General features: G+C 51.1%; 1 protein-coding gene across 1 annotated transcript in view; it reads right to left on the minus strand.

The window, feature by feature from the left end:
- The window catches only part of LOC119848825 (serine/threonine-protein kinase 10-like), a 44,161-nt gene that overhangs the window by 15,370 nt on the left and 5,230 nt on the right, over positions 1 to 23,561 (minus strand). Inside the window, exons 2-10 of the mRNA XM_038385104.2 lie at positions 18,300 to 18,464; positions 16,795 to 16,843; positions 13,310 to 13,459; positions 12,728 to 12,800; positions 11,713 to 11,907; positions 10,913 to 10,994; positions 10,547 to 10,663; positions 6,626 to 9,202; positions 348 to 478 (exon numbers count right to left, since the gene is read on the minus strand). Coding sequence (XP_038241032.1) covers positions 348 to 478; positions 6,626 to 9,202; positions 10,547 to 10,663; positions 10,913 to 10,994; positions 11,713 to 11,907; positions 12,728 to 12,800; positions 13,310 to 13,459; positions 16,795 to 16,843; positions 18,300 to 18,464 — 3,539 coding nt within the window. The remainder of the gene's footprint in view (positions 1 to 347; positions 479 to 6,625; positions 9,203 to 10,546; positions 10,664 to 10,912; positions 10,995 to 11,712; positions 11,908 to 12,727; positions 12,801 to 13,309; positions 13,460 to 16,794; positions 16,844 to 18,299; positions 18,465 to 23,561) is intronic.

A 23,561-nucleotide genomic window follows, 5' to 3' on the forward strand; every position in this document is an offset into this window, starting at 1 on the left:
AGGGATCTGGGGCAAAAATTGGGGATTGGTCCTGCTTTGAGCAGGAGGTTGGACTAGATGACTTCCTGAGGTCCCTTCCAACCCTGATATTCTATGAAAACAGAAGGTCACTTAGTCAGTCAGTCAGTGGCAGAGCTGTGAGCAGAATCTCACCCTCCCCTCTCATGCTCTAAGTCCCGTACTTCTCACCCTGCCCAGGTGATATTCCCTTTTCTGCATCATGACTTGCCCTTTCCATCTCCTATTTAACAATATGGGAAGGGCAGGATGCTCTCAGCCCCCACCCTGAGAGCCCCTGCTGTAATCCTTCGGCTATATCCCCTCCCAGTCGGCCAAATGCCCCTTACCGAGCCGAGCGCATCTTCTCGCCCTTTGTGTCCACCTCACCGATGGTCTTTGAGGTTGTCACGCTGACCTCCTTCCCATCCACAACAAACTTCCTGGTTTTCTTCACTGTTCTTCTTAGGGAGACAGCCTCCTGAGACCACAGACGGGGTTATGCTCACAACAAGCCTAGAATCCACTCATTCAAAGAGATAAACCCAACAAAACAGCTGATGTGGAGGCAGCTTGAACCTCCACCACATAATTCCACTTGTTTATGTATCACTCAGACCAGGGAGAATTAACACAGGCACATGCTCTGTTCTTACTCAGGTGAACTCCCAGCGAAGCCAAATCACAGCCTGAGCAAGGACTGAGTAAAATAAAAACTCATAGACTTTAAGGCCAGAAGGGGCCACCGTGATCATCTAGTCTGACCTCCTGTACATTGCAGACCACAGAACTTCGCCCACACATTCCTGTAATAGACCCCTCCCCTCTGGCTGAGTTACTGAGGTCCTCAAATCACGCTTTACAGGCCTCAAGGTATAGAGAATCCACCATTTACACTGGTTTAAACCTGCAAGTGACCCATGCTCCACGCTGCAGAGGAAGGCGAAAAAAGTCTCCAGAGTCTTTGCCAATCTGACTTGAAGGAAAATTCCTTCCTGACCCCAAATATGGTAACCAGTTAGATCCTGAACATGTGGGCAAGACTCACCCAGTAGATACCTGGAAAAGAATTCTCTGCAGTAACTCAGAGCCTCCTCATCTAGTGTCTCATCTCCGGCCTTTGGAGATATTTTCTGCAAGCAGTTGCAGATTGGCTATATGCCATTTTAGGCAGTAATACCATACCATCCCTCTTATCAAACTCAGTCTTGAAGCCAGTTAGGTTTTTTGCCTCCACTGCTCCCCTTGGGAGGCTGTTCCAGAACTTCACTCCTCTGATGGTTAGAAACCTTCATCTAATTTCAAGCCTAAACTTGTTGATGGCCAGTTTATAGCCATTTGCTCTTGTGCCAACATTGGCCCTTAACTTAAATAACACCTCTCCTGCACTGGTATTTATCCCTCTGATGTATTTCTAGAGAGCAATCATATCTCCCCTCAACCTTCTTTGAGTCCCCTCTCATAAGATAGGTTTTCCATTCCTCAGATCATCCTAGCAGTCCTTCTCTGCACCCGTTCCAGTTTGAATTCATCTTTCTTAAACATGGGAGATCAGAACTGTACACAGATGAGGCTTCACCAGTGCCTTGTACAATGGTACTAACACTTCCCTGTCTCTACAGGAAATACCTCGCCTGATGCAACCTAGGACTGAATTAGTCTCTCATGACTACATCATATTGGCAACTCATAGTCATCCTACGATTGACCAATAGACCCAGGTCTTTCTCCTCTGTCACTTCCAACTGATACGTCCCCAGTTTATAGCAAAAATTCTTGTTGTTAGTCCCTATGTGCATGACCTTTCACTGTGCACTATTAAATTTCATCCCATTTCTATTATGTCAGTTTTCTAGGTCATCCAGATCTTCTTGTATGATATGCTGGTCATCCTCTGGATTGGCAATACCTCCCAACTTTGTGTCATCTGCAAATTTTATTAGCACACTCCCACTTTTTGAGCTAAATTCATGAATGAAAATGATAAATAAGATTGGTTCCAAAACCAATCCCTGAAGAACCTCCCTCGAGCCTGACAGTTCACCTTTCAGTATGATCCACTGTAGTCTACCCTTTAAGCAGTTCCTTACCCACCTTTCAACTCTTGTATTAATCCTCAACTTCTCCAATTTAACTAATAATTTCTCATGTGGAACTATATCACATGCCTTACTGAAATCCAGTTTGATTAGATCTACTGAATTTCCCTTGGCTAAAAAATCAGTTACCATCTCAAAAAAGGAGATCAGGTTGGTCTGGCACACTCTACCTTTTGTAAAATCATGTTGTATTTTATCCCAATTACCATTTACCCTTATATCCTTAACTACTTTCTTTCTCTTTCAAAATTTGTTCTAAGACCTTGCATACAACTGAGGTCAAATTAACAGGCTTACAGTTTCCTGGAATACTTTTTTCCCCTTTCTTAAAAATAGGCACTATATTGGCAATTCTCCAGTCATAGAGTATGACCTCCCGAGTTTACAGATTCATTAAAAATCCTTGCTATTGGGCTTGCAATTTCATGTGCTGGTTCCTTTAATATTCTTCGATGGAGATTATCTGGAACCCCCGATTTGATCCTGTTAAGATGGTTGAGTTTGACTTCCACCTTGCATGTGGTAATTTCTACTTCCATATCCTCATTTCCATTAGCTACCTGCCACTACCCCTAAAATCTTCATTATCCTTATTGAAAACTGAGGCAAAGTATTTGTGTAGGTGTTGGGGCCGGCCTAGATTATTTTAGATCTCCGCCCCATCCTCAGTGTTTAGAGGTCCCACTTCTTCTTTCCTTGTTTTCTTTTTATTTATACAGCTATAGAATCTTTCACTATTGGTTTTAATTCCCTTTGCTAGGTCCAACTCTGCTTGGCTCTTGGCAGTTCTCACTTTATCCCTACACTTTCAAACCTCCGAGTGGTAGCTTTCCTTGCTGATCCATCCCTTATAGGCTTTCTGCATTCTCTTAATCACCTGTTTGAGATGCTTGTTCAGCCAGCTTGGTCTGTAACCCTTCGCTGTGAATTGTTTCCACTTGTTTGGGATGCAGGCTTCAGAGAGCCTCTGCAACTTTGATTTAAAGTAATTCCAAGTCTCCTCCATATTCAGATCCTTGAATTTTTCAGTCCAGCCTGCTTCTCTAACTAATTCCCTTCGTGTTTTCAAATTTGCCCTTTGGAAATCAAGGCCCCTAGTTGCAGATCGATTTGTGTTTATCCTTCCATTTAGTTTAAACTGAATTAGCTCATGATCACTCCAACCAAGGTTATCCCTTACAACCAGCTCCTCTCTACTCACCAATATCAACTCTAAAATGGCCTCACCTCTTTGTAGGTTCAGTGATTATTAGGTGAAGAATCTGTCAGCTGTCACATCCAGGAAAACCTAGACCCTACTGTTATTAGTAGCACTTCTCCTCCAATCTATATCTGGGAAGTTAAAGGCTCCCATAATCACACAATTCCCAGTAGTATGTTTTTCATGAAAAATAAAAGAGATTTCAATCCATATCCAGATCAGATCCTAGGGGTCTGTAGCACACCCCAAGCATTATCCCAGTGGAGCCTCTGGTATCTCTCTTCCCCAAAGTGTGTTTACCTAAATAGATTCTGTTTTATCCATTTCATCACTTCTGATTTCTTTACCATCTACCTTGTCATTAATATACAATGCTACTGCACCACCTCTATCTTTATTTCTGTCTTTCCTGAATAGCACATACCCTTCAAAACCTGTGCTCCAGCCGTGACAACTATCTCACCGTGTTTCTATAGAAACAATAGAGGGATAATAATCCTTCTCACGTCTGGTTTCACCTTCCTGGACCAGTAGCTCTACTTCCTCCATTTTGTTACCCAGGCTCCTTGCATTGGTGTACAGTTATCTTCGTTGTTTCTGCTCCACTTCGCCCAAATTCCTCACCGGATCATCGCCAATACCACCCACCTGACTTAGTGCCATTGGAATCAGTGCTGTCCTTCCTCTTGATGTCCACTCTTTTGCCCTTTGGTGTTCCTTTCTCCATTGCTGTATCCTCTCTTACTTGATTTTCCTCCCGCTCAATATTTGGATCAGGTGTTGAGATTACATGAGCATCTCCCAACCATCTCCCCCAAATTCCTAGTTTAAAGCTCTTTTAATCAGTTGTGTCAACCTCCATCCCAGAAGACTATCTTCATCCCTACTCAGGTGGAGTCCGTCCCAGGAGAACAGTCCTCTGTCAATGAATGCCTCCCAACGGCTGAACATCCCATCATCATCATCTTGTCTCACCTTCACTCTCCTCTTCTGGGGATAGGTACAATCCCACTGAAGATCACCTAAGCCTCCATTTCCTTAAATGTCTGTGTCATTTGTTCCCACATGAAGGACAGTCAGTGGATTCTTTCCTGTTCATATTAGGATCCTCTTTGGCCTCAGGTCCACATCCAGTATCTTAGCTCCTGGAAGACAGCACAACCTTCTGTTTTCTGGATCAACTCTGGTGACAGGCCTGTCTGTTCTTCTTAATAGGGAGTTCCCAATCTAATAGACCTTCCTCTTCCTGGTGTTGGTGCCATTCTCCAGCCTTCTGTTCTTTCAGGCTGCCTTTTGTCCTTTGCACTCACTTGCAATCTTCTGCGAATCATCATCTGTGCTCCTGGGCCTCCGAAATCCAGCTATCTCCATTGACTTTTCCCCTCTTCTTGTAAGACTAGCTGCTCTTCTCTTCTTCCTGGCCCTCTCGCCTTTTCTGCCATGCCCCTTCACTTTCCAACTCCACAAACCTTTTCCTCAGCTCTATTTCTCCTTCACTCACCAGTTGTTTCCTTGGCTTGTTCTCATAATCATATGCTTCCACTGGCCCCTTTTACCATCACAGTTCTCCAGTCCAGCTTGCATCTCCAAGTCTTAGAGTTTTCCTTTCAGCCTCCTCTTGCCTTCCCTTCTTCATCCATGCAAATCCCCTTTGAAATTCAACCACAGTTTCTACCTGCATCTCCAGACCTTGGATCCTCTTTTCCATCACATCTATCAGCAGCACTTCACACAAACAAAGCTCTTTTCAGGTACCTGCTCCAGGATAATGTACATCCCGCAACTTCCTTATCCAGTCATCTTCATTGTCTCTTCCATTTCTTGGGTCATTACTACTGCTGCCTCTGTAGCTGTGATAGCCTCCGCTCCTGCTCCTGCTCTGTCAGGATGTCAGGGTTTGGCCCTCTTGAAGGTTTGCCCAGCTCTGGGTCACTCTGAATAGGACCAAGCATGGAAAGCAAGGAGCTGGGCTCACGCAACGAATTGTAGCGAGGCGATCAGTTAAAGCGTCTGGTTGGCAAACAGAGCAATCGGCATGTGTGTGGATGTTGCTGACAATTTTCGGAAGAGCCTAGAAAATGGGCATCAGGGCAGGACCTCTGTGCAGAAAGGGCGGAACTGACATCTCCTGGCATAGGGAACGGGAACTGACATACACTTTGCTGGCACAGGGAAAGGGAACTTGGACCAAACCTTAATGAGGCTATCCTGCTCTGAGCGAGTCTTTGTTCCTCCCAGCCAACACTGGGTGAGGAAGAGCTGTCAATTAGCAGCTACCATGACAAACCACCAGTGCAGAGCCTGGCACCAGAGACCCCAACATGCCAGTTCCCTGGATAATGTACACCGGACCCTCGCTAGAATACACGTCTATATAGCACGAATTCGCATATAACGTAGTCGCGGCCATGAATCCCAAATTTAATGACTTTAATTGGAATTCATTTTTATGGGGTCCCCGCGTTAACGTTGTACCACACATGGATCCCAAATCCCACGTTCTAGCGAGGGTCTGGTGTATTTGCATAATTGTCATTTTCTTATGGATCAAATCCGGAGGGTCACATGCCAACTCTCACTGAGGTCACTGGGCTAATTCCCCAAGTCCATGCTCAGCCCTTGCTCAGGCAAAGCACCCAGTGAAGCCAGACACAGATACTGGAACAGATCCTCAGCTGGTGTAAATTGTCCTTGGCCCTTTGTCGTACTACAGCTGTTGAGGATCTGTCCCACTGAGCACAGACGGAGAAAAAGGCATCAGGATTCGGTGCTAACAGTTTAATCCGTTTCTGCTTGAAACAGTCTGTGGTTTCTCTGGTTTGTTACATCCTCCAGACAAAGTAGCAGTTAACCATGAATGTGCTGTGAGACAAACCATACAGCACTGTGCTCCTGGGCCATTCTGCACTGCCTGCCTGCAACAGCCCATCCACAAAGCATGGATTTTATACAGCCTCGGGGCTCAAAATGGAGTTGGCGCTCCTCAGAGTTGCCAGGGGGAGAGCCCGGGAAGATGAAGTCCTGTTTGTAGGCCTGGCAGAAAAAGTATCTTCCCCTTTCCCCATGGCAGTGTCTCAGGCCTGATCTAAAGGGACCTCCCTCAGGATTCAGTCAGCTCAGTCCTTCTCCATTCCAGGGAGCCAGTCTGTGTGGGGCCAGGAGAGTAGGAGGGTTTCTTGGGTATGGCCACAGGACTAAGAACCTCAAGTCAGCCCACAATAGCCTCCCAGCTAGGCCCAGAGACAGCCCTAGAGACAAAAGGCCCCCAGACCCTGGCATCCTGCCCTCCATTCAAAGCATTCTAGTCTCACGTGTCATGCCAGCCTACCTGTGTGACGTCTTGCGCGCAGCACGGGGTCTGCAGCCTTGCAGAAGGAAGTTGGCGGTGCCTATCAGACTCTGTATTGCCTGGTGAAGTCAGCGTCTCTTCTTCTTGGTTGTATATTAAACCATCGTTTAAGGTCGAATCTCCCTCACCACTGGGATCTTTTCCATCTCTCACTGCTCCTCCATTAGCTGTGTGTTTCAGGGAGGCGGGGCAGCCCAGGGGTGCCTCTGCAAAGCTCACGCTTTTCCTTACCTTTGGGTGCCCAATAGGTGCCCCCTGGGGTTCCAGCCCTGCTCCGTTCCCAAGGAGGGCACTTCTCTCTTCTCTTTCAGCTCCATCCCCCGAGGCCCCTTCTGGATCCAGAGCAGCCTCTGCCAGACCTTCTCCAGGTGGATGTCTCTCTTCCTTTGCTGTTTCTCTACCATTTCCATCTCCCCTAGCTTTATGGTCTTTGTCCTCAACAACATTTAACGGGCCACCCTGAGGACTGTCTGCACTGTCTTCCACTTTCTCCCCTGTGTGTGCTTTATCTGGCACTAGGCTCTCCTTGAGGGAGGTGTCCACCACTGAGTTTTGATCCTCTAAATTTAAATGACCCAGTGTTATATTTTCTCTAGTGCCTTCCTGGGCTTCCTTTCTTGCTGGGACCAGTATCTCCTGGCTGGATGTGTCCACCATTGCTTGTTGGTCTCCCTTTAAATGCCCCTCTACAACTTTGTTTACAATATCTCCTTCTACCTTCTCATGTGCTGGCCCCATGATCTCCATGGGGGAGGTGTGCCCCCCCGAATGTTGATCTTCATTTAAATGACCTTTTATATTGTTGTCTATAGTTTCTTCCTCATTCTTCCCTGTTTCCGCTTTGGCTGGAACCACTGTCTCCTTAGCAGAAGGAGCGACTGCTGCATTTTTCTCTCCATTCTCAGTCACTGCAATCTCTCCCATGCAATACGGCTTTTCTAGGGTTGCTGATCCCACCTCCGTGTTTTCATCTGCGTTCTCCATGTCTCCTTCTGCTTCATTCTTTACTGAGAAGGTTTCTGCCTGCTGCCAATTCTCACCACTCTGCTCTAATTTCTTGAGGAGTCTTTCATTCTCAGTTTCACAGTGTGTCTGCTCTGCTACCTCCCCAGACATCTCTGGGCCTCCACCATCTTGTGTTTCTGCTACATTTGGGAAATTTTCAGTCTGTAATCTAACCCCTCTTACTTCTTTATCTATACACACTCCAGCATCTTTGGGCTGGAGCTGTCTCAAGGATTCTTTGATGCTCAGAACTTTAGTATTAGTCTGACAAAGGTCTAGAGCTGCTATTAGTCGTGTGTCCTCGCTCACACCCAGGTTTGCAAGAGGGCTGCTCACAGACGCACAATCCAGGTAATGTTTCTTGGCTAGACTTCGTATTTTCTCTGTCCTTTCAACCGGAATCCTCCATTTCTTGGAACTGGGGGGAGGATTCTCATCCACGGTCTGTCCTTCTTCCATCACAGCTGAGCCTTCAGACAAGTCCCACTTAGTTGCTCCTGTGTGTTCCTGCAGAGCCAATAAATTACTGGTAGAATCGCTATTTGACAGGCTTTCCTTGTTACTCACTGAAAGCAAAGTGGAGCATGTCTGGGTTCTGTCCTCCAGGCCTACAGCTGCCTGTTGACTTTCTGCTTCTGTGGAGGGAACTCTGTCTGTTATGTTTGAGTCGGGGAGTTTAAAACCTGCCTGAGTTTCTTCCAATACAGAGTTGGCCTGATCGTCAGCAGTTTCTGCTTCTTCTGTTTCCATCTCTTGCCCTTCAGTTGGATCTTTAGATGGTGCTAAATGATTTAGCCTAGTACAAAGTTCTCTTGCTTGGGCTGGGCTCTCTAGAAGGCTGGTCTCCTTTTCATGGTCCCCTTTAAAGTCCTTCTCTGCTTCTGGTTCGAGTGCTGCTGCTCGGAAGGGATCTGGCACTGTCTCCTTCAAAGTGTCTGGCAGTCCCACACATGGCTGAGGCTCAGGACATGAAGGCAGCTGCTCCTCGCCCTGAGCTTTCCCACTGGCTGTATGCGCCACTGGCTCTCCATTGATTCCACCTGTTTCGCTGGCATTTTCTTGTGACTTCAACCCACCAAAGAACGACCTGCGTCTCATCAGCTTCAGGACGTCAGAGCGCTTTCGGGAGGGGAGCCTCAAGGAGCCGCGCAGCTCCCGGGAAGCTGCAAACATGGGCGTGGACTTTCGCCTCATTTCTTTCAGGAAGTCGGAAGCTTTTTTTTTCCTCATCTGGGGACCATAGGGGACTGAGTCTCCCTGGACACTGGTGTTGACACCAGGTCCTTGGAACTCAGGCTGGCCAGCAGAGAGAGGGCTCCCCATTTGATTTTTTGCAGACCCCGTTTGCTCTTCCTGTTCGCTCTCCTCTGCTGGCGGAGCAGAGTGGCTGGCTGGCTGAGCCATCATGTCTATCTCCCTGCCAGCTCCTGCCGTGGGGAGGGATTGCACTTCCCTCCTGTCCAGGTTCTGACTGTGCTGGGACGGCGTTTCCTGCTCGTGGTGGCTGCTGCTGGAGGCCTTGTAGAAGGAGCCTTTGTGGTCATGGTGTGGCTGTTGGATCAAGAGGAGGAGAAAGGTTAGAGATAGCTGCAGCTTCTTGTCAAACACCCAAATCCAAACCGCGACTTTATGAACCCCCCCTATCTAACCTGGAGGAGCCATTGGGGCAGATGCTCAGCTGGTGCCAGTGAAATCAATGGAGCTGTTCCAGCTTGCACCACCTAAGGACCTGGCTCAGAGCGTCACCTGATCCCGAATGGCCGGGCAGGGAGGCAGGAAACGACTGAGGACCGTCCATGCTGCACAGCCTATGGAACGTTCCCTCCTGCTGAGGCAGGTGACAGCCAAGCACAGGGAGTGCTGAGACCCAAACCCCCCCTGCCCTTGCACCCCCCTTCCCCCCAAAACCACACCCCGGCTCACTCTATTCCGCCCCCCTCTCCGTTGCTCGCTGGTGAAAAGTGGGAGGGCCAGGGCCCCTCCTTTTCCAGTGCCCCTGAGTATGAATCACCATAGCAAGTGGGTGAGAAACCCCTGGATGGCTGGGGAAGCAGAGGGGAAGGCTGGCTTCGGCCGTGGTCCATTCCCTTGCGCAGACACCCAGCTCTATTGCCCCTCCCCAGAGAGTGACAGTCACTGCACAAGGCACATGAAGGGAAGGGTGGAGAGGGAAACAGACGCCAAGTAGCGGGAAGGGATTTGCCCCAGGTCACCTAGCAGGTCCTGGGCAGAGCTAAGCTTAGACCCCCAGAGGCCTGATTCCCAGGTGAATGCCCCAGCCTTTACCCCACACTGCTCTCCCAGTACAGCCGGGCTGGCGCTAGCTCACTCAGGGATCTCCCTGCTCAGCAACGTACCCTCCCGCTATCACCCCCATCCTCTTCCTCGCTCCTCCTGCAGCACGTCTGGTCCCACCCACGTCCCCCGCAGCATGCCCGGCCCCGCCCACTCCCCCCCAGCATGCCCAGCCCCGCCCACTGTCGCTCCCCCGCAGCCTTTCCCTTTCCCCCCCCAGCATGCCCAGCCCCACCTGCTGTCACCCCCCTGCAGTATGCCTGGTCCTACCCACTCCCCCCCCCAGCTCCTGCAACACGCCCGGTCCCGCCCACTATTCCCCCCCCAGCACGCCCGGTCCCGCCCACTCCTCCCCCCCAGCACGCCCGGTCCCGCCCACTCCTCCCCGCCCCTCGCAGCATGCCCGGCCCTTAGCCTGGCCCCGCCCCCGCTATCGCCCCCATTCCCGTGTGACGCCAGGCCCAGCCGGGCTTGTTTGAAGGGTAGGCGATCTCGTGCCCCGGGCCACATGATCACTGATGTTCCCCTTCCTGCGCGGCCCCCCAGGGGGGAGCCAGCCTGGCCTCTAGGAAATGACAATGAGCTTCGGTTGCTGCTTACTGATGAGACGTGTCCTTCTTCCTCCTCCTCTTCCACCTCTTCCATCACCTCTGCCCTGGCCTCCGCGATCAGCTCCCGCAGGGGCCGCTTCTCCGACACCTCGGCCACGAAGGGGTGCTGAGGGGAAGCAAGGGACCCGTCAAGTGCAGCTCTCCACAGGGACAGTCTCTGTGTGCCGGGCTGGGGGGCCAGGACCCAACCGGCCTGCATGCACCTCTTGGTGGGAGCGCCACACGTGCCGGTGGGAACCTGCGTTTCGCTGCTGAGGGAAGCGAGGGGTTCTGGGGCCCAAGGTAACACAGGAAAGTCCTCTCCCCTGCCCCCCAGTCCCTGTCCCTGCCCTGTGGCCAAGGGGGCGTGTCTCACCTGCAGGAGCTGGCTGGCTGACCACCGGACCTCAGGATTCCTCTCCAGCACTTTTCTCAGAAAGTCTTTAAACTCCTCAGACCTGCAGGACACAGCAATGGATTGAAGAGGCGAAAACTCCTCCGTGCTGTTCAGCCCCTGAGCTCTGCTTCTAGCTCTGTGCTCCCCGGGGCAGCCCGGCCCAGGACCCCCCTTTAAGCCTAGGCAGGTGATGGGAAGAAGGCCCAGACTGTGGCTAAGAGGTGGCCTGGAAGCTGGAACTCCTAGGATCTAGTCCCAGCTCTGCCACCGAGTCACTGTGGGACCTTGGCCACATCCCTTGCAATTGTTTTGGCTCTGTGCCCCACCTATACAATGGGATGATGGTAACCCCCTATTGCTGGCTTGTACTGTGGAGCAGCAGCAATGCTGTAACAAGCCCCAGGCTGTGGTTTGCAATACCTCTGCTCCCTGGAGCTATGGGTTCAAAGCTCCAGACGGGGGGGCTCATCCCTTTGTCCTTCCCAGGCAGATAGCCGGATCCCCTGCTATTTAAGGACCTTGTAAGCGGAGTCCTATCGGCCGTGCATGGACAGCAAAAGCCTCCAGGTGTTTTTAGTAAGAGTCAGGGTTCACTCCAATATTGGTGGCCAACCTTTCCCTTCCTCCCACTTGCATGCTGGTGCCCACCCCCAGAGGGGCTGCATGCCTATGCAGTTTGGGAATTGCTGCAGGTGAGCACCCTTGTAAATCACTGTCATGACCATGGTGGTGGGTTCTCAGCACTACATGTGTTGGGGTTCCCTGGTCAATGGACTCACCATCGCTTGGGACAGCGCAAGGTGGGTGGCTGGGACTTGGAGATTTTCAGGAGCACCCTCATGGGGTTCAGCTCGTGGTAGGGGGGCTCCATCTCGGCCATCTCAATCAGGGTTATCCCCAGGGACCAGATGTCAGCCTTGTAGTTATAGGGGTTCTCTTTCGAGGTCTCACACTGCACCACTTCTGGAGCCATCCTGCACCCAGAGAGAGAAATGAGCTCACAGTGACCTACCGGTGCCCCCAGAGGTGGGTTTCCCCATCAGCATCTCCCTGAGCATTTGCTGTCACCAGCCCCATTAGAGCAGGAAATAACGAGACTGTCGGACTGTCTTGGAAGTGGCACAAAAATGAGGATGTCTTCTGCATGGAGTCCCACCCAGCCCTGCTCAGCTGGGGGACAGTACCTGTGCCACAAGTGGGTGCCAGGGATCTCCTAAAGTGAGGAGAGTGAAGACAGGGGCATCTGCCATCCCAGTCTCTTCGGGAAGCTGGATTTCACCACATCCTGCACCTGCCAGAGCTGGTCAAAAGGCCAAGAATTTATTATGGGGAAAAAATCGTTCTTTCTGTTTTGTCAAAATTGCCTGTGAAACTTTTCACATTTTCAAGGAAAAGCCAGACTCAGAAACAGAAAAAAAAAAAATTTTGAAAACCATTTTCAGTTTTAAAAAAAGAGCGGTTTTCAAAATTAACCAGCAAGTTTTTACCAAAAGCCAACAATTTTTACCAAAATGTTTTCAGCTGCTGATTTTTCATCCAAAACCCTTTTTTCTGCTACATTTTCCTTTTCAACAAAAAGCCACTTTTTGCTGAAATTATGTCAATGGAAAAGATTGGTTCCAGTGTCCCCTCTTTCAACTCCCTGGAGCTCAGCCTACCATTGGAGGGACAGTACAGAGCATTTCTGATCTGCCACCGTGTCCACAGGTGCCAAAGGCCAGTAGAAAACAACTTTGTTCCTAAAAGTCCATTACCCACAATGCCCTGCTGTTCCCAGGCAGTGCTGGCACATACCAATATGGTGTCCCAAGGAAGGATGTCCGTCGCTGCAAGGTTTGGGAGTTTTTGGCAGAGACTCCAAAATCAGCTACGTCATAAAGAGAAGAGAAGACAATCGATGACTATGAGTGGGAGATTTTACTGTCTCCAGGGCCGAACTCTCTGTGGGCGTAACTCCATGACACAGGGGCATGGCACGATTCTGCTGACTTCAGTCACTTCACAGCTGCTGGTGGAGTTATGTCAGCCGAGCATACGGCCCAGCAAGAGTGTGACCCCCACGCTCGCACACACCCTGCTACAGCCGCTCTGGGAATACGGTGCACCTGGCTGGCTGTATCCTATATCGCCTGCTGATAATTCACTGGAATCTGTCATACAGTAGAACCCGAAGGCTCTTAACTTCTTCTAGTTTCAAAGTAGCAGCCGTGTTAGTCTGCATCCGCAAAAAGAAAAGGAGGACTTGTGGCACCTTAGAGACTAACAAATTTAATTCTCTGCCTCCGGGAGCAGGATCCTGGGTTGCTACTGGACTGCTACAGAACCCATGACACACCCCATGCTCAGCCCGCCCTCGTCTCTTCCCCAGAGTCTCACCCAGCTTGACGTCTCCTTCCAAGGTCAGCAAGACATTCCCAGCCTTCAGATCCCGATGGATGATCTTGCAGCTGTGGAGATATTGCAGGGCCAGCAGGATCTGCTTACAGGCCACTTGGATCTGCTCCTCCGTCAGACCCTTCTCCAGTTCTGAAATCAGACACCCCTGGGGAGTTAGTATGGTAGCTAAAGCCCCACATCACCCTGGGCATGGGGCACGACAGGAGACAGAGACAGGTTCAGGTCAGGGGTTACAGCTGGCCCAATTAGTACGGGCATGAAGGTAGCACTTTGCCAGGGATGGGGACTTCAGCTGGGCTCAGGACCCCATTCTACGGGCATTGCACAGCCAGAGAGCCAAAGCCGGGCCCTGCCCCAAAGAGCCTGTGGTCTCAATAGCCAGCCAGACACGGCGGGGGGGGAGGGGAGAGGAAGTGGGGGAGAGGGACTGAGACACAACACAACTCGTCCAAGGTCACAGTGAGCCTGCAGTGAGACAGGAATTTCAACCATATAGCCCACATCCTTGTCCCAGCCTTAACCACAAGCCCTTCTTGTCTCTGTGCCTTAGTTTACCCATCTGTCAAATGGGAAGGGTGCTCCAGGGCTGTTGTGAGATATTGTAAGGAGCAGGAAGATTGGGCGTGAAAAGGGCTCTAATTAGTGCAAAGCACACTTGCATTTTCCGCCTGTCTGGGGTTTGGTGACACAGATCCTAGGGGATGTGGCTGGGGATGAATATGACACTGGAGGGGGGAAAGGGAATCTAAGGGCTTGTCTATACAAACATTTAGTTGGCAGCAAGCTGGGAGTATAAATCTGCCCTCTGCTGGCCTGCCATGTACTAAGTGTCTCTGTGGACCCTGCTGACATGCACTAGAAGTTCCCTACAGCACCTTGATCTATCTGAGGCCGGAACCAGAGGCTGTGAACCAAAGTTAGACCATGGATTAAACCAGCCAGTCTCAAGTTCACTGTCCAGGACATGAACTTGGCACAGTTGTTGCTAGCGTCCTAGAGATTTACGTTATTATAGCCCAGCTAGTGCAGATACAGCCCAATTGAGTACAAGCTTAGATGGTTTGACAAAACAATGGATAGGGCTGTTTTGTCCAAGACACCAGGAACAATGGGAAGTAACGAGCAGATGTCATGAAACATCTTAGGTGGTGTGTAAATTGTGTATTCTAGTTGTTTGTCTCAGCCTATAAATGTCGGGGACTTCACCTTAATTCTTTGTCCAGCCGAGGGGGCACCGGAAAGTCCCACCACTGACTGAGCTGAGTCCATTAGAACGAGCATACTTGTGTTAGTGTAACTGTAGACACTGATCCAGGGAGCTAGTACTGTGCTTCGTTGACAATAAACCTGTCCTTGCTCCTTTGCCACTGAACCGTGCTTGTGCTCTTTCGTTGGGAGTAATGTCGAGGCTGCTGAACTAACACGCTGTGCTATCTGCTAATAACATTGGAGCTCCAAGGACAGAAGCACTGGGCAGCCTAAACAGTGTTACTGAGGCAATGACATTCCAGCCTCTAGCATTTAACCACATTGGGTAGTACTACCAAGGTCTGCTGAGCCAGCTGTCCGCGCCGAGCTGGATGGCACACGGAAAGAACACACACATGCAAGCCAACTGACAACACTTGCATGTACTATGTGGTCGTGTAGACAGGCCCCAGAACAGATGCCAGGAGAATATTTACTTATCTAGGGTGACCAGATGTCCTGTTTTTAAAGGGACAGTCCCGTATTTAAGCCCTCCTGCAGGTGTCTTGACTTTTTCTTAAAAATGGGCAAATTGTCCTGTATATTCTGTCTCCCCCCATCAGTACTGGTGGGTCCTGCTGCTGGCCAGATTCCTGCCCAGCAGCCGCCCATCCACCAGCAGTGAACGGGGGGGAAGGGGGGGTCCAGTGGCTGATGATGAGGGTGGGTGTGTAAGACGGGTGGCAGGGTGAAGATGTAGCGCGTGGGGCCAGCCACTCCCCCTGCTGGTCTGTCAGCACAGACCCCACTGCGTGCTGGCTCTCGGACAGCAGGTCCCTGCCCCCCATCCCATTTCTGGCTGGCGATGGCTGATGAGTGCGGGCGGGCGCCAGGCAGTGGCCGGCTATGAGTCACCTCTGCTGCCCACTCATCAGCCCTTTACATGCTCCCCCTCTCACTGTCCTCTCCCTGCTTTGCCCCTTCGCTCCCCCCCCAGCCCCGTCGCGCCTCCATATCCCCCCTGGTGGGGCATGTCCCGCTTCCAGCGCTGTGCAGAGAACCAGCCCCTGGTAGGCACGCTCAGCTCACCAACAGCCTGGCCAACAGGCTCCTTCCTTCCCCCACTGCCTCAGGCTGGGCCAGCATCCTTGGAAAGCCCAAGACCCTCTGGCCTGGGGCTCTGGCCAGGAGGAGCCGAGCCCAGCACGTACCAAAGCCCCACACAGCTCTAGCACAGGGAAGCCTCCCCGCCCCTCAGCTAAGCTGTGGAGTGATGGAGGGGGAGCGGTTTCCAGCCCTGTACACGCCCTGTACCTGCAGGCTCCACAGCAGTCCCCAGGGCAGGGGCTTAACACCCTCTTCCTCCCCACCCTGGGTCCTGTCCCCAGGGAGCATGGGGCTGCTCCGCCCCCTAGGCATCCTCCCTTGCTGAGCCACCTCTCTGGCCAGGTTCGCTGAAGCCCCTGCAGTCAGGTTCCCTGGGTCCTGGTGCACAATGCATCCTTAGGGCTTAACCCCTTCCTGCCTGTGCTGTAGGCAGGGGGACAGGAGGCGGCTGGGTTATGTTGGTGGCAAGCAGCAGCCTGGGGGTGTTAGCTGCCTTCCGACACTGTGTGGGCAGGAAGGGACAAGCAGCTTCCAGCCACAGGGGAACGGATGTGGGGGAAGAGAAGAGCTCTGCAAAGACACAGGCCAGGGTATGCCTCCCCACATCCTCCCCTGTGGCTGGAAGCAGCTCTTATCCCTTCCCTCCCGAACAGTGCCGAAAGGCTGCTGCTGGCCACGCTCTGGTGTGAATTCTGGCATAAATCCGGGGGGGGGGGGGGGTAGTGACCCTGCATGTTCCCCCACCATGTTGCCTTGGGAATACGCGGCGCCTGATACTGGGAGAGGCGAGTCCGTCCCGGGGGGCCAGCCAGGTATGGAGGATGGAAAGCGCCAGGCAGGGAGGGTCAGGTTGGTCAGTCACCCCGCCTTGTGTGAGAGAGGTGTATGAGAGTGTATGTCTGTCACCTCTCCCCGCATGTATGTGGAGGGGGGATGCGGGGCTGTCATCCCGCCCCATGTGACCCCTAAAGCCTTAAAGATAAGAAGGTAAATAAAAAGAATCCATCTACGCAGTATTTTGTTTTAACGAGGGCTCAGTCAACTCGATGTTAATTTGTATGTTTGTCCTGCATAGTTCTGATTGATTGCCGTTGAACTCGCTTGCATATGAATAATTTTACCAGGTGTCCCATATTCAGCATAGGGAAATATGGTCACCCTATACTTACCCAGGATTGCTGCATCCACTGCTCCTCCTGGGCAAAACTCAATCAGGATCTGAGGAGAGAGCAGAGAGCCACATTAATGGCCCAGCTTCCAGTCTCAGCATGCCAGGGGTGGGGCTGGGCAGCGTCAGCAGGGGGCACTGGCTTGTATACTCCACCAAGGGGGAGTCCCTGTTCTTCCCACCCAGAGAGGTTCACCTACCTGCTAGTCTCTCCTTCATCACCATCACAACCTCATTCTCAAACCCTGCCTCAACCATTCCCCTTCGTTGCTCGGCTTTGATTGCACTGCCGTGACAGTCACACTGGCGCAAAGGCCAAGCTTCCCTAGACTTCCCTCCTACATCTCTGCTTTTAGTCACGTCAAAAGACTGATTCCCCCTGCCCACACACACACTCACCTGTTCCTGCACCCACCCTTCTTAGAGGCTGGCTGGTAGAAATATTCATTGCTGCCTCTGAATTGCTACTAGAGCTGGTGGCAAAACCACCATTTTCCCCATAAGAAATTTTGAATGAAAAGTCTTTCTCTGAAACATTTTGTCTGAACATTGTTGAGTTCCTGTGGGAAGTTTCCAGCCCAATCAGAACGATTGCAAATGCAGGGGCTAGAAGGAGATTGGGTGCAGCCGGCGTGTGCATGGGAGGAGTTATGTGTGTGACCCTGAGAGGAAGCAGAGTGATGGAGCTTCTTGGGCACAGGGACTGTGGGAGAGGGAGGCTGAGGGATTCCTGAGCAATGGAGCTGCATGCTGCTGTTCGTTCCTACTGTATTCAGGCTCCATGCGTATGTTAGGTAAATAACCAGGATCACACCAAAAATATCCCTGATTCGTGGCATCGATTTCTCATGCTAATGGGAACCACCCTGCATGGCTCGGAATGGTGGCACCCGGCTCAAGCCCAAGGTGCAGCAGCCTGATTATTTTTTAAATTGACCAATTTTTAAAAAAATCTATTTTGTGTTAAAGCTCCTGTTAAATCACATGCCCTGGGGTTACCTTTGTGGGGTCTCTCTGCTCCCCTGTGGATGTTTAAAGGCTCTTTTGAGCACAGCACCACACATGCTCTGGCCCACCCCTCCTCCCCTTCTCTGTCCACTCCTACCCTGCTACCTCTTTAGCTGCAGTTTCAGCTTTGCTGCTGCCTTGCTGGGAACGCTCCCTGTCACGGCCTGGGAAAAGGCATGCCCAGAGCGGCACACGAGAGAAAAGTTATGGAGGTAGGAAGCATGCTTGGCCAGCAACAAGAGTGAGACTGATGCCGCTCCTTGCTGGGAGTAGCTGTTCCTCTGTTACCTGCAAAGCAGCTGTGTGAACGCTCTCCTGCTCAGACGCTCACGCAGCTGACTGGCCCCATTCACCTGCCTGTGTGGGTGGGGTCAGTTAGCTCTTTCCCAGGGTTTGCCTCCCCCTCTAGCTTCCATCCTAAGACTCACCAGGGAACGCCTGACTCTGAGATCACCCACACTGGGAGGTTAGGCCAGCCCGCCTGCCCCCACAGCTCACCCACAGCCTGCTGTCCCAGTACAGTGCGTCCAGCAGCTTGACAATGTTTGGGTGATCGCACTGGGCAAGGATGTCTATCTCCACCACATAATCTTCCAGCTCCTCCTCATTCTGCGTGTCAATCACCTTCGCAGCAGCCAGAACCCCAGTCACCTTGTTTTGTGCCTGTTGAGACAGATTGAACATGTACAAAGCAACGCAGTTATGAATCAACCCAAAGCCCTGCCCAGCCACCTTGGGAACAGCCAGAAGCTGAGGGTCAGCACTGGAAAGTCTCCCCAGCACCCTCAATTCACATTACTTAGCACTTTTCATATGAGGATCTCAAAGCATTTCCCAAATGTTATACTCGCAGTGTCACTGAAATGCAGCCACTTCTGGAGTGGAGGCTGGCAGCCAAGTAGTGTACAGCACAGCTATAGGGAGAGGGGAAATCTAGCAAACAGGCAACAGGGCAAACCCAAACTCTCACACAGAGCAACTTGATTGCTAAGGCAACTCTCTCAAAGGCGCACACACGGTGTGCAAAGTATCTGTCAAGTGTAAAAGCTAAAGGGTCAATTTCTTCCCCTCTGAGCTGTGAACCCTCGATTCCCAGCTCCTGTAAGCGAATCTGGCTCCCTCCTCCAGGGAGCTGAGTGACAGCTAAGGCTCTGTAAGCAGCCACACAACTCATCACTGGAGAAGGAGGCAATTGTTGAAGGTTCAAAGAGGAACACCAGCAGGCTCCATATATATAGTGTCTCCAGATGAAATCTCAGTTTACAAGTAAAAAGCCATTTTCCCTAACAGCTGCCCCTGCCAATGCAGTACAGGATCTGAGAGTCAAGCTGGGCTCTTCCTTCTTGTGCATCTTCACCAATAAGAAAGCTCCTGCAGGTCACATCCTAAGCTCAGCCCCATCAGTGCCACCCGCTCATGCCACTGCAGCTTAGCAAACAACTCTCTTGCTGCGGCTCAGTGCTGGGATAGATAGCTTCCCGGCAGGGGCCATTACAGCGTGAGGGCATGCTCACATCTAGGGACGTTCAGGAATTGTTTGATCACACATCCCAAGGAGCTGGTGACCAGCTCTCCCATCCTGAAATATGAAGAAGCAGCCATGCAACGCAAGGCCAGCAAGAGAGGTTTGAGGCATCACTCCTACCAAAGGGACTGCTCCTAGCTTTTGGATACAGGTCACTATCACCAGTGGAACAAAGACACATCCACACTGAAAACACATGTCTTGCAATAGCGTTCCCATGGGTGTTCAAGGATGGAAAACCATTTGAGTAGACTGTGACCCTACACCACCAGAGAGCACTTTTAAAAAGCCACTGCCAGCGGCCCCAGAACACCTTCAGCACACGCTACTGAAATTGCAACTATAGCTTAGCTGTACAGTACAAGGAAGGGACTGAGATGGACGCGGCTGACTGTTTATCCAGAACAGCCCTGCAACAGGAAACTACTGCTGCTGAACAAGCATGTGAGACAGAGAGACACAGTTATCCGCCAGTATCAAGGCAGGAGCTGGAAAGAATCTGAGAACAAACTATACAAGATAAAGATTTACCAGGGCTCATGTCCGTCATTCCGTCAGGGCAGCCAGACGCCAGGCGGAAAGCTGCACCTGGCTCTCAAGAATATTCAAACTACTGAGACGATATGAGTGTACAAGACAGCAGCAGCATCAAAGGGAGTCGAATCATAACACTGAGAACATAAAGAAAAGGAGTACTTGTGGCATCTTAGAGACTAACAAATTTATTAGAGCATAAGCTTTCGTGAGCTACAGCTCACTTCATCGGATGCATTTGAGCTGTAGCTCACGAAAGCTTATGCTCTAATAAATTTGTTAGTCTCTAAGGTGCCACAAGTACTCCTTTTCTTTTTGCGAATACAGACTAACACGGCTGCTACTCTGAAAACTGAGAACATAAGCTCTCTGAAGAATACATCAGAGCCATTCTATAATCAAACCCTGTCTTGGGAAAGCCAGAGATGCTGTATCCTGGCCAAATATGAACAAGGATATCAGAGACCTGGTGAGCAGTTGGGACAGGTAGAGAAATGCAGGTCAAGCAACAAAAATACGCAATGAAAATGCACAACTTCCCCACGGAGCTTGGAGCAAAGTAGGAATGGATCTTTTCACAGCAAACCACATGCACTACCTCAGTATCGTAGACTGCTGTTCAGACTCCTGAGAATGAGATGAACTGTGAGAAACTATCACAGGGACCATCATAGACATAGCAACGAAGCATTTCAGTGAGCATGGGACCCCAAACTGTGTCGTTTCAGACAATGGACCCCAGTTTACTTGCAGTGAGTTTGTGCAATTTTCCCAGCAATGGGAATTCAGTCCCATCACATGGCACATGGCGAAGCTGAATTGACAGTGAAACTTGCTAAAACTCTTTTAAAGAAAGCAGCACCAAACAAAGGAAGCAGGTGGCAAGCCATTCCTTGGTGGAAGAACACTCCCACAGAAGGGCTCAGTAGCATCCTGGTACAAGGCTTGATGTCAAGAGGCACATGTACCTTGATGCCCATAGCCCCAGCATTACTATAGCTGGCAGGGTTAGAAGGAGTAACAGACAAAAAGAGAGAGACAGGTAAAGGCCAAAGCTGACTATGACCATGACTCCCACTACTACAAGTGGGAGATCCTGTCAGGTTCAGACTATTTCCTCATGACAGACATGCACTTGGAAGCAAGCTCCATGAGTTGAACAGGTGAATTCTCGTTCATATAATTCAGCACATATTGCACTGAAAACGCAAATCTGTACACTCACACTGAACACAAGACATAAACAGATGTGAAGGATGGTGTAACACACTCTCTGCTGAGATTTGATTGGCAGGGCAGGGAAGGAACACAAGCCAATGATCTGATTGTTGAGATCAAAATAGACCCTCAAAAGACTATGCCCAACGAGAGTCAAGTGCAAGGCTTCTCCTGTCATCACAAGAAGGATTTGCACTTGCTCCAACATCACAGAATCTGGCAAGAACAGGGCTGATATTGCAGAAATACACATTCCTAAGAAGTGCTAGGCACAGAGCACTCACGCAAACACATCCCGATATCAAGGATGGTACAAAAACATTCCCCAAAAATAACAGGAACACACCGACCCCTGCTAAAGATAAGGTCAGGATAACAGTATGTAATAAAGATGTTTTGATCAAACCAACATGTACAAGATGATGGGTAACAACTAACCACGTCAGGGGGCAGTACTAACTTGTTTGTACTGGCGTATAAAGATGTATCTCAGAGGGAGTATCTTTGTCTAGCCTAGCGAGGAACAGAAAGTCCCACCATTCACTGAGCTAGTCCATTGTTATGGGCATACAGGTATTAGTGGTCTGGTAGAGTCTGGAGGATACTAGTACTGTGCTTTGTCAACAATAAACCTGGCTGCGTGCCTTTGTCCCTTAACAGATCTTGTGGTCATTGGATGGTTCACATGAAGTCTGCTGTGGCAGTGCACAGAGGGAACACACATGCAGCCAAACATCTAAGCGCACTGGTGACCCTGATCACTGAGCTGGTAAGTAAGTGAGCTTTTTGCATTTTAGATTAGGAAGGGATTTGAACTCACAGTAAGCAAGAACACACACATTTAGCAAGCAGAACAGTCCCCCTTGAGCTATTCAGGGCCCGTAAGGCAGAGCTTGCATTCCCTTAATGTCTCTCTCTGCACATGGGCCACGTCTCCAATAGGCACATGAGCCAGAACTGTTTGGTGCGCACCTCTGTGCAGACCCAAACTTTTTTTGTAAGAACACTGGAACTTGGTTTCCCCTACAGAGCCAGTGAGGGGTGTGCTCTCCATTGGGGTAGTCCTCAAGCATCTGGGACCCTGGTACGACCATCTCAGGCTCAGCCCAAGTTTGATCTCTAGCCGTGCACAAAAGAAGTTGCCAAAACATGTCAACTTTAAGAACAGCTGTTGGGGGGGTTTAGGGGCTGTATCTCAGAAATCCCTTGGGTAAGTGGCCCCAAATTAGGATCACTGACCAAAACTCGGGCCTCCATGAGGTGCCCCGAATTTCAAAGCAACCTGAGTAGCCATGTAAACTTGAGAGCACTCAGAAGAGTCAAGCTTTACACAATGAGTTGGTCTTAACCTTAACCCTAGCAGAGCTGGCACACCACTCCAGCATCTGGGAATGTGAAGAACTCTCCTTTCCGGATGTGCTTGAGGGGAGAGGCCCGGAGGTGTAGAGGAAGGAATCAATCCTGGATTTTGCCCAGCCTTGGCTCTCTCTCCCTTTATCCTTGATCACTGAACATTTAAGAAGCAGTGGATGCTGGCTCCCTCTCCCCGAGCGGGGCTGGCCCGGCAGGGCTAGGAGGAGTGAAAGGCAGCAAAGAATTGGTTTTTTTTTTGCCATAGAGTCAGCAGCTGTGACTGACACATGCAGAGGGTGGAGAGCTGCTGACCAGGACGTCAGACACACTCTCGAACGCTTCTGGGCACCTGGGTCCCTGCCGTCCTGCTGCAATTCACTGGTTTTGCTGGCTGGCGTTCTCCTGGCCGGAGCTCATGGCTCTGCGACATCAGTGCTCCAGGAAGGCTGGGTGTAGCGGGCAGGGGCGCCAGAGTTAAACCTCACAGCCAGGCTCTGCAGGACAGTGGAGAGCTTGGGACTGCCTGTGGAGGCCCGGGTTTTGGGGCAGTCCTGTTCCTTCCCCGCCCCGGGGCTTGGCTCTCTCAGCAGAGGAGCTGAGACACGCGCACTCTGGTGCACGCTCGCGGCCCAGCGGATGTCGTTGTGGTTTCTTAATTACCAGCAATTCTTGCTCTGCTAGACGCCCGGCTAGCTGCTGGCAGGCGACGGTGCTATGGTAATGGTTCTCGCCACACACCGGGGCTGACGGAAGCCTCCACGCTAGGTAGCGATTCCAGAGTCCCTGCTCCCATCGGCCCACCACTGCTGCCTCCCGAGCAGCTTCCTGCGGGGAAGTGGCTGCACAGCGCCTGGTTTGCACCGTTGGCAGGACCCCGAGTCTCAGCTCCCATCAATACGCTGCCGAGCGGGGCTGGCCCAGGATCAGTCCCCCAGCGCTTTGTCCAGCCTAACAGCAGGTCTCAAAGCATGTCACACAGGAAATCTGTATCCCTGCTTGCCACGGGGCGGGGAATGACCTACCAAAGCTTAGCCGGCAAGGCCCAGAACCCAGGAGTCCTGCTCCCATGCTGTTACCTACCCACTAGAACACGCTGTCTCTGTGTGAGCGCTACCAGATCCGCGGGGGCT

Source organism: Dermochelys coriacea, chromosome 26, assembly GCF_009764565.3.
Source record: "Dermochelys coriacea isolate rDerCor1 chromosome 26, rDerCor1.pri.v4, whole genome shotgun sequence".
NCBI classification, from domain to species: domain Eukaryota; kingdom Metazoa; phylum Chordata; order Testudines; family Dermochelyidae; genus Dermochelys; species Dermochelys coriacea.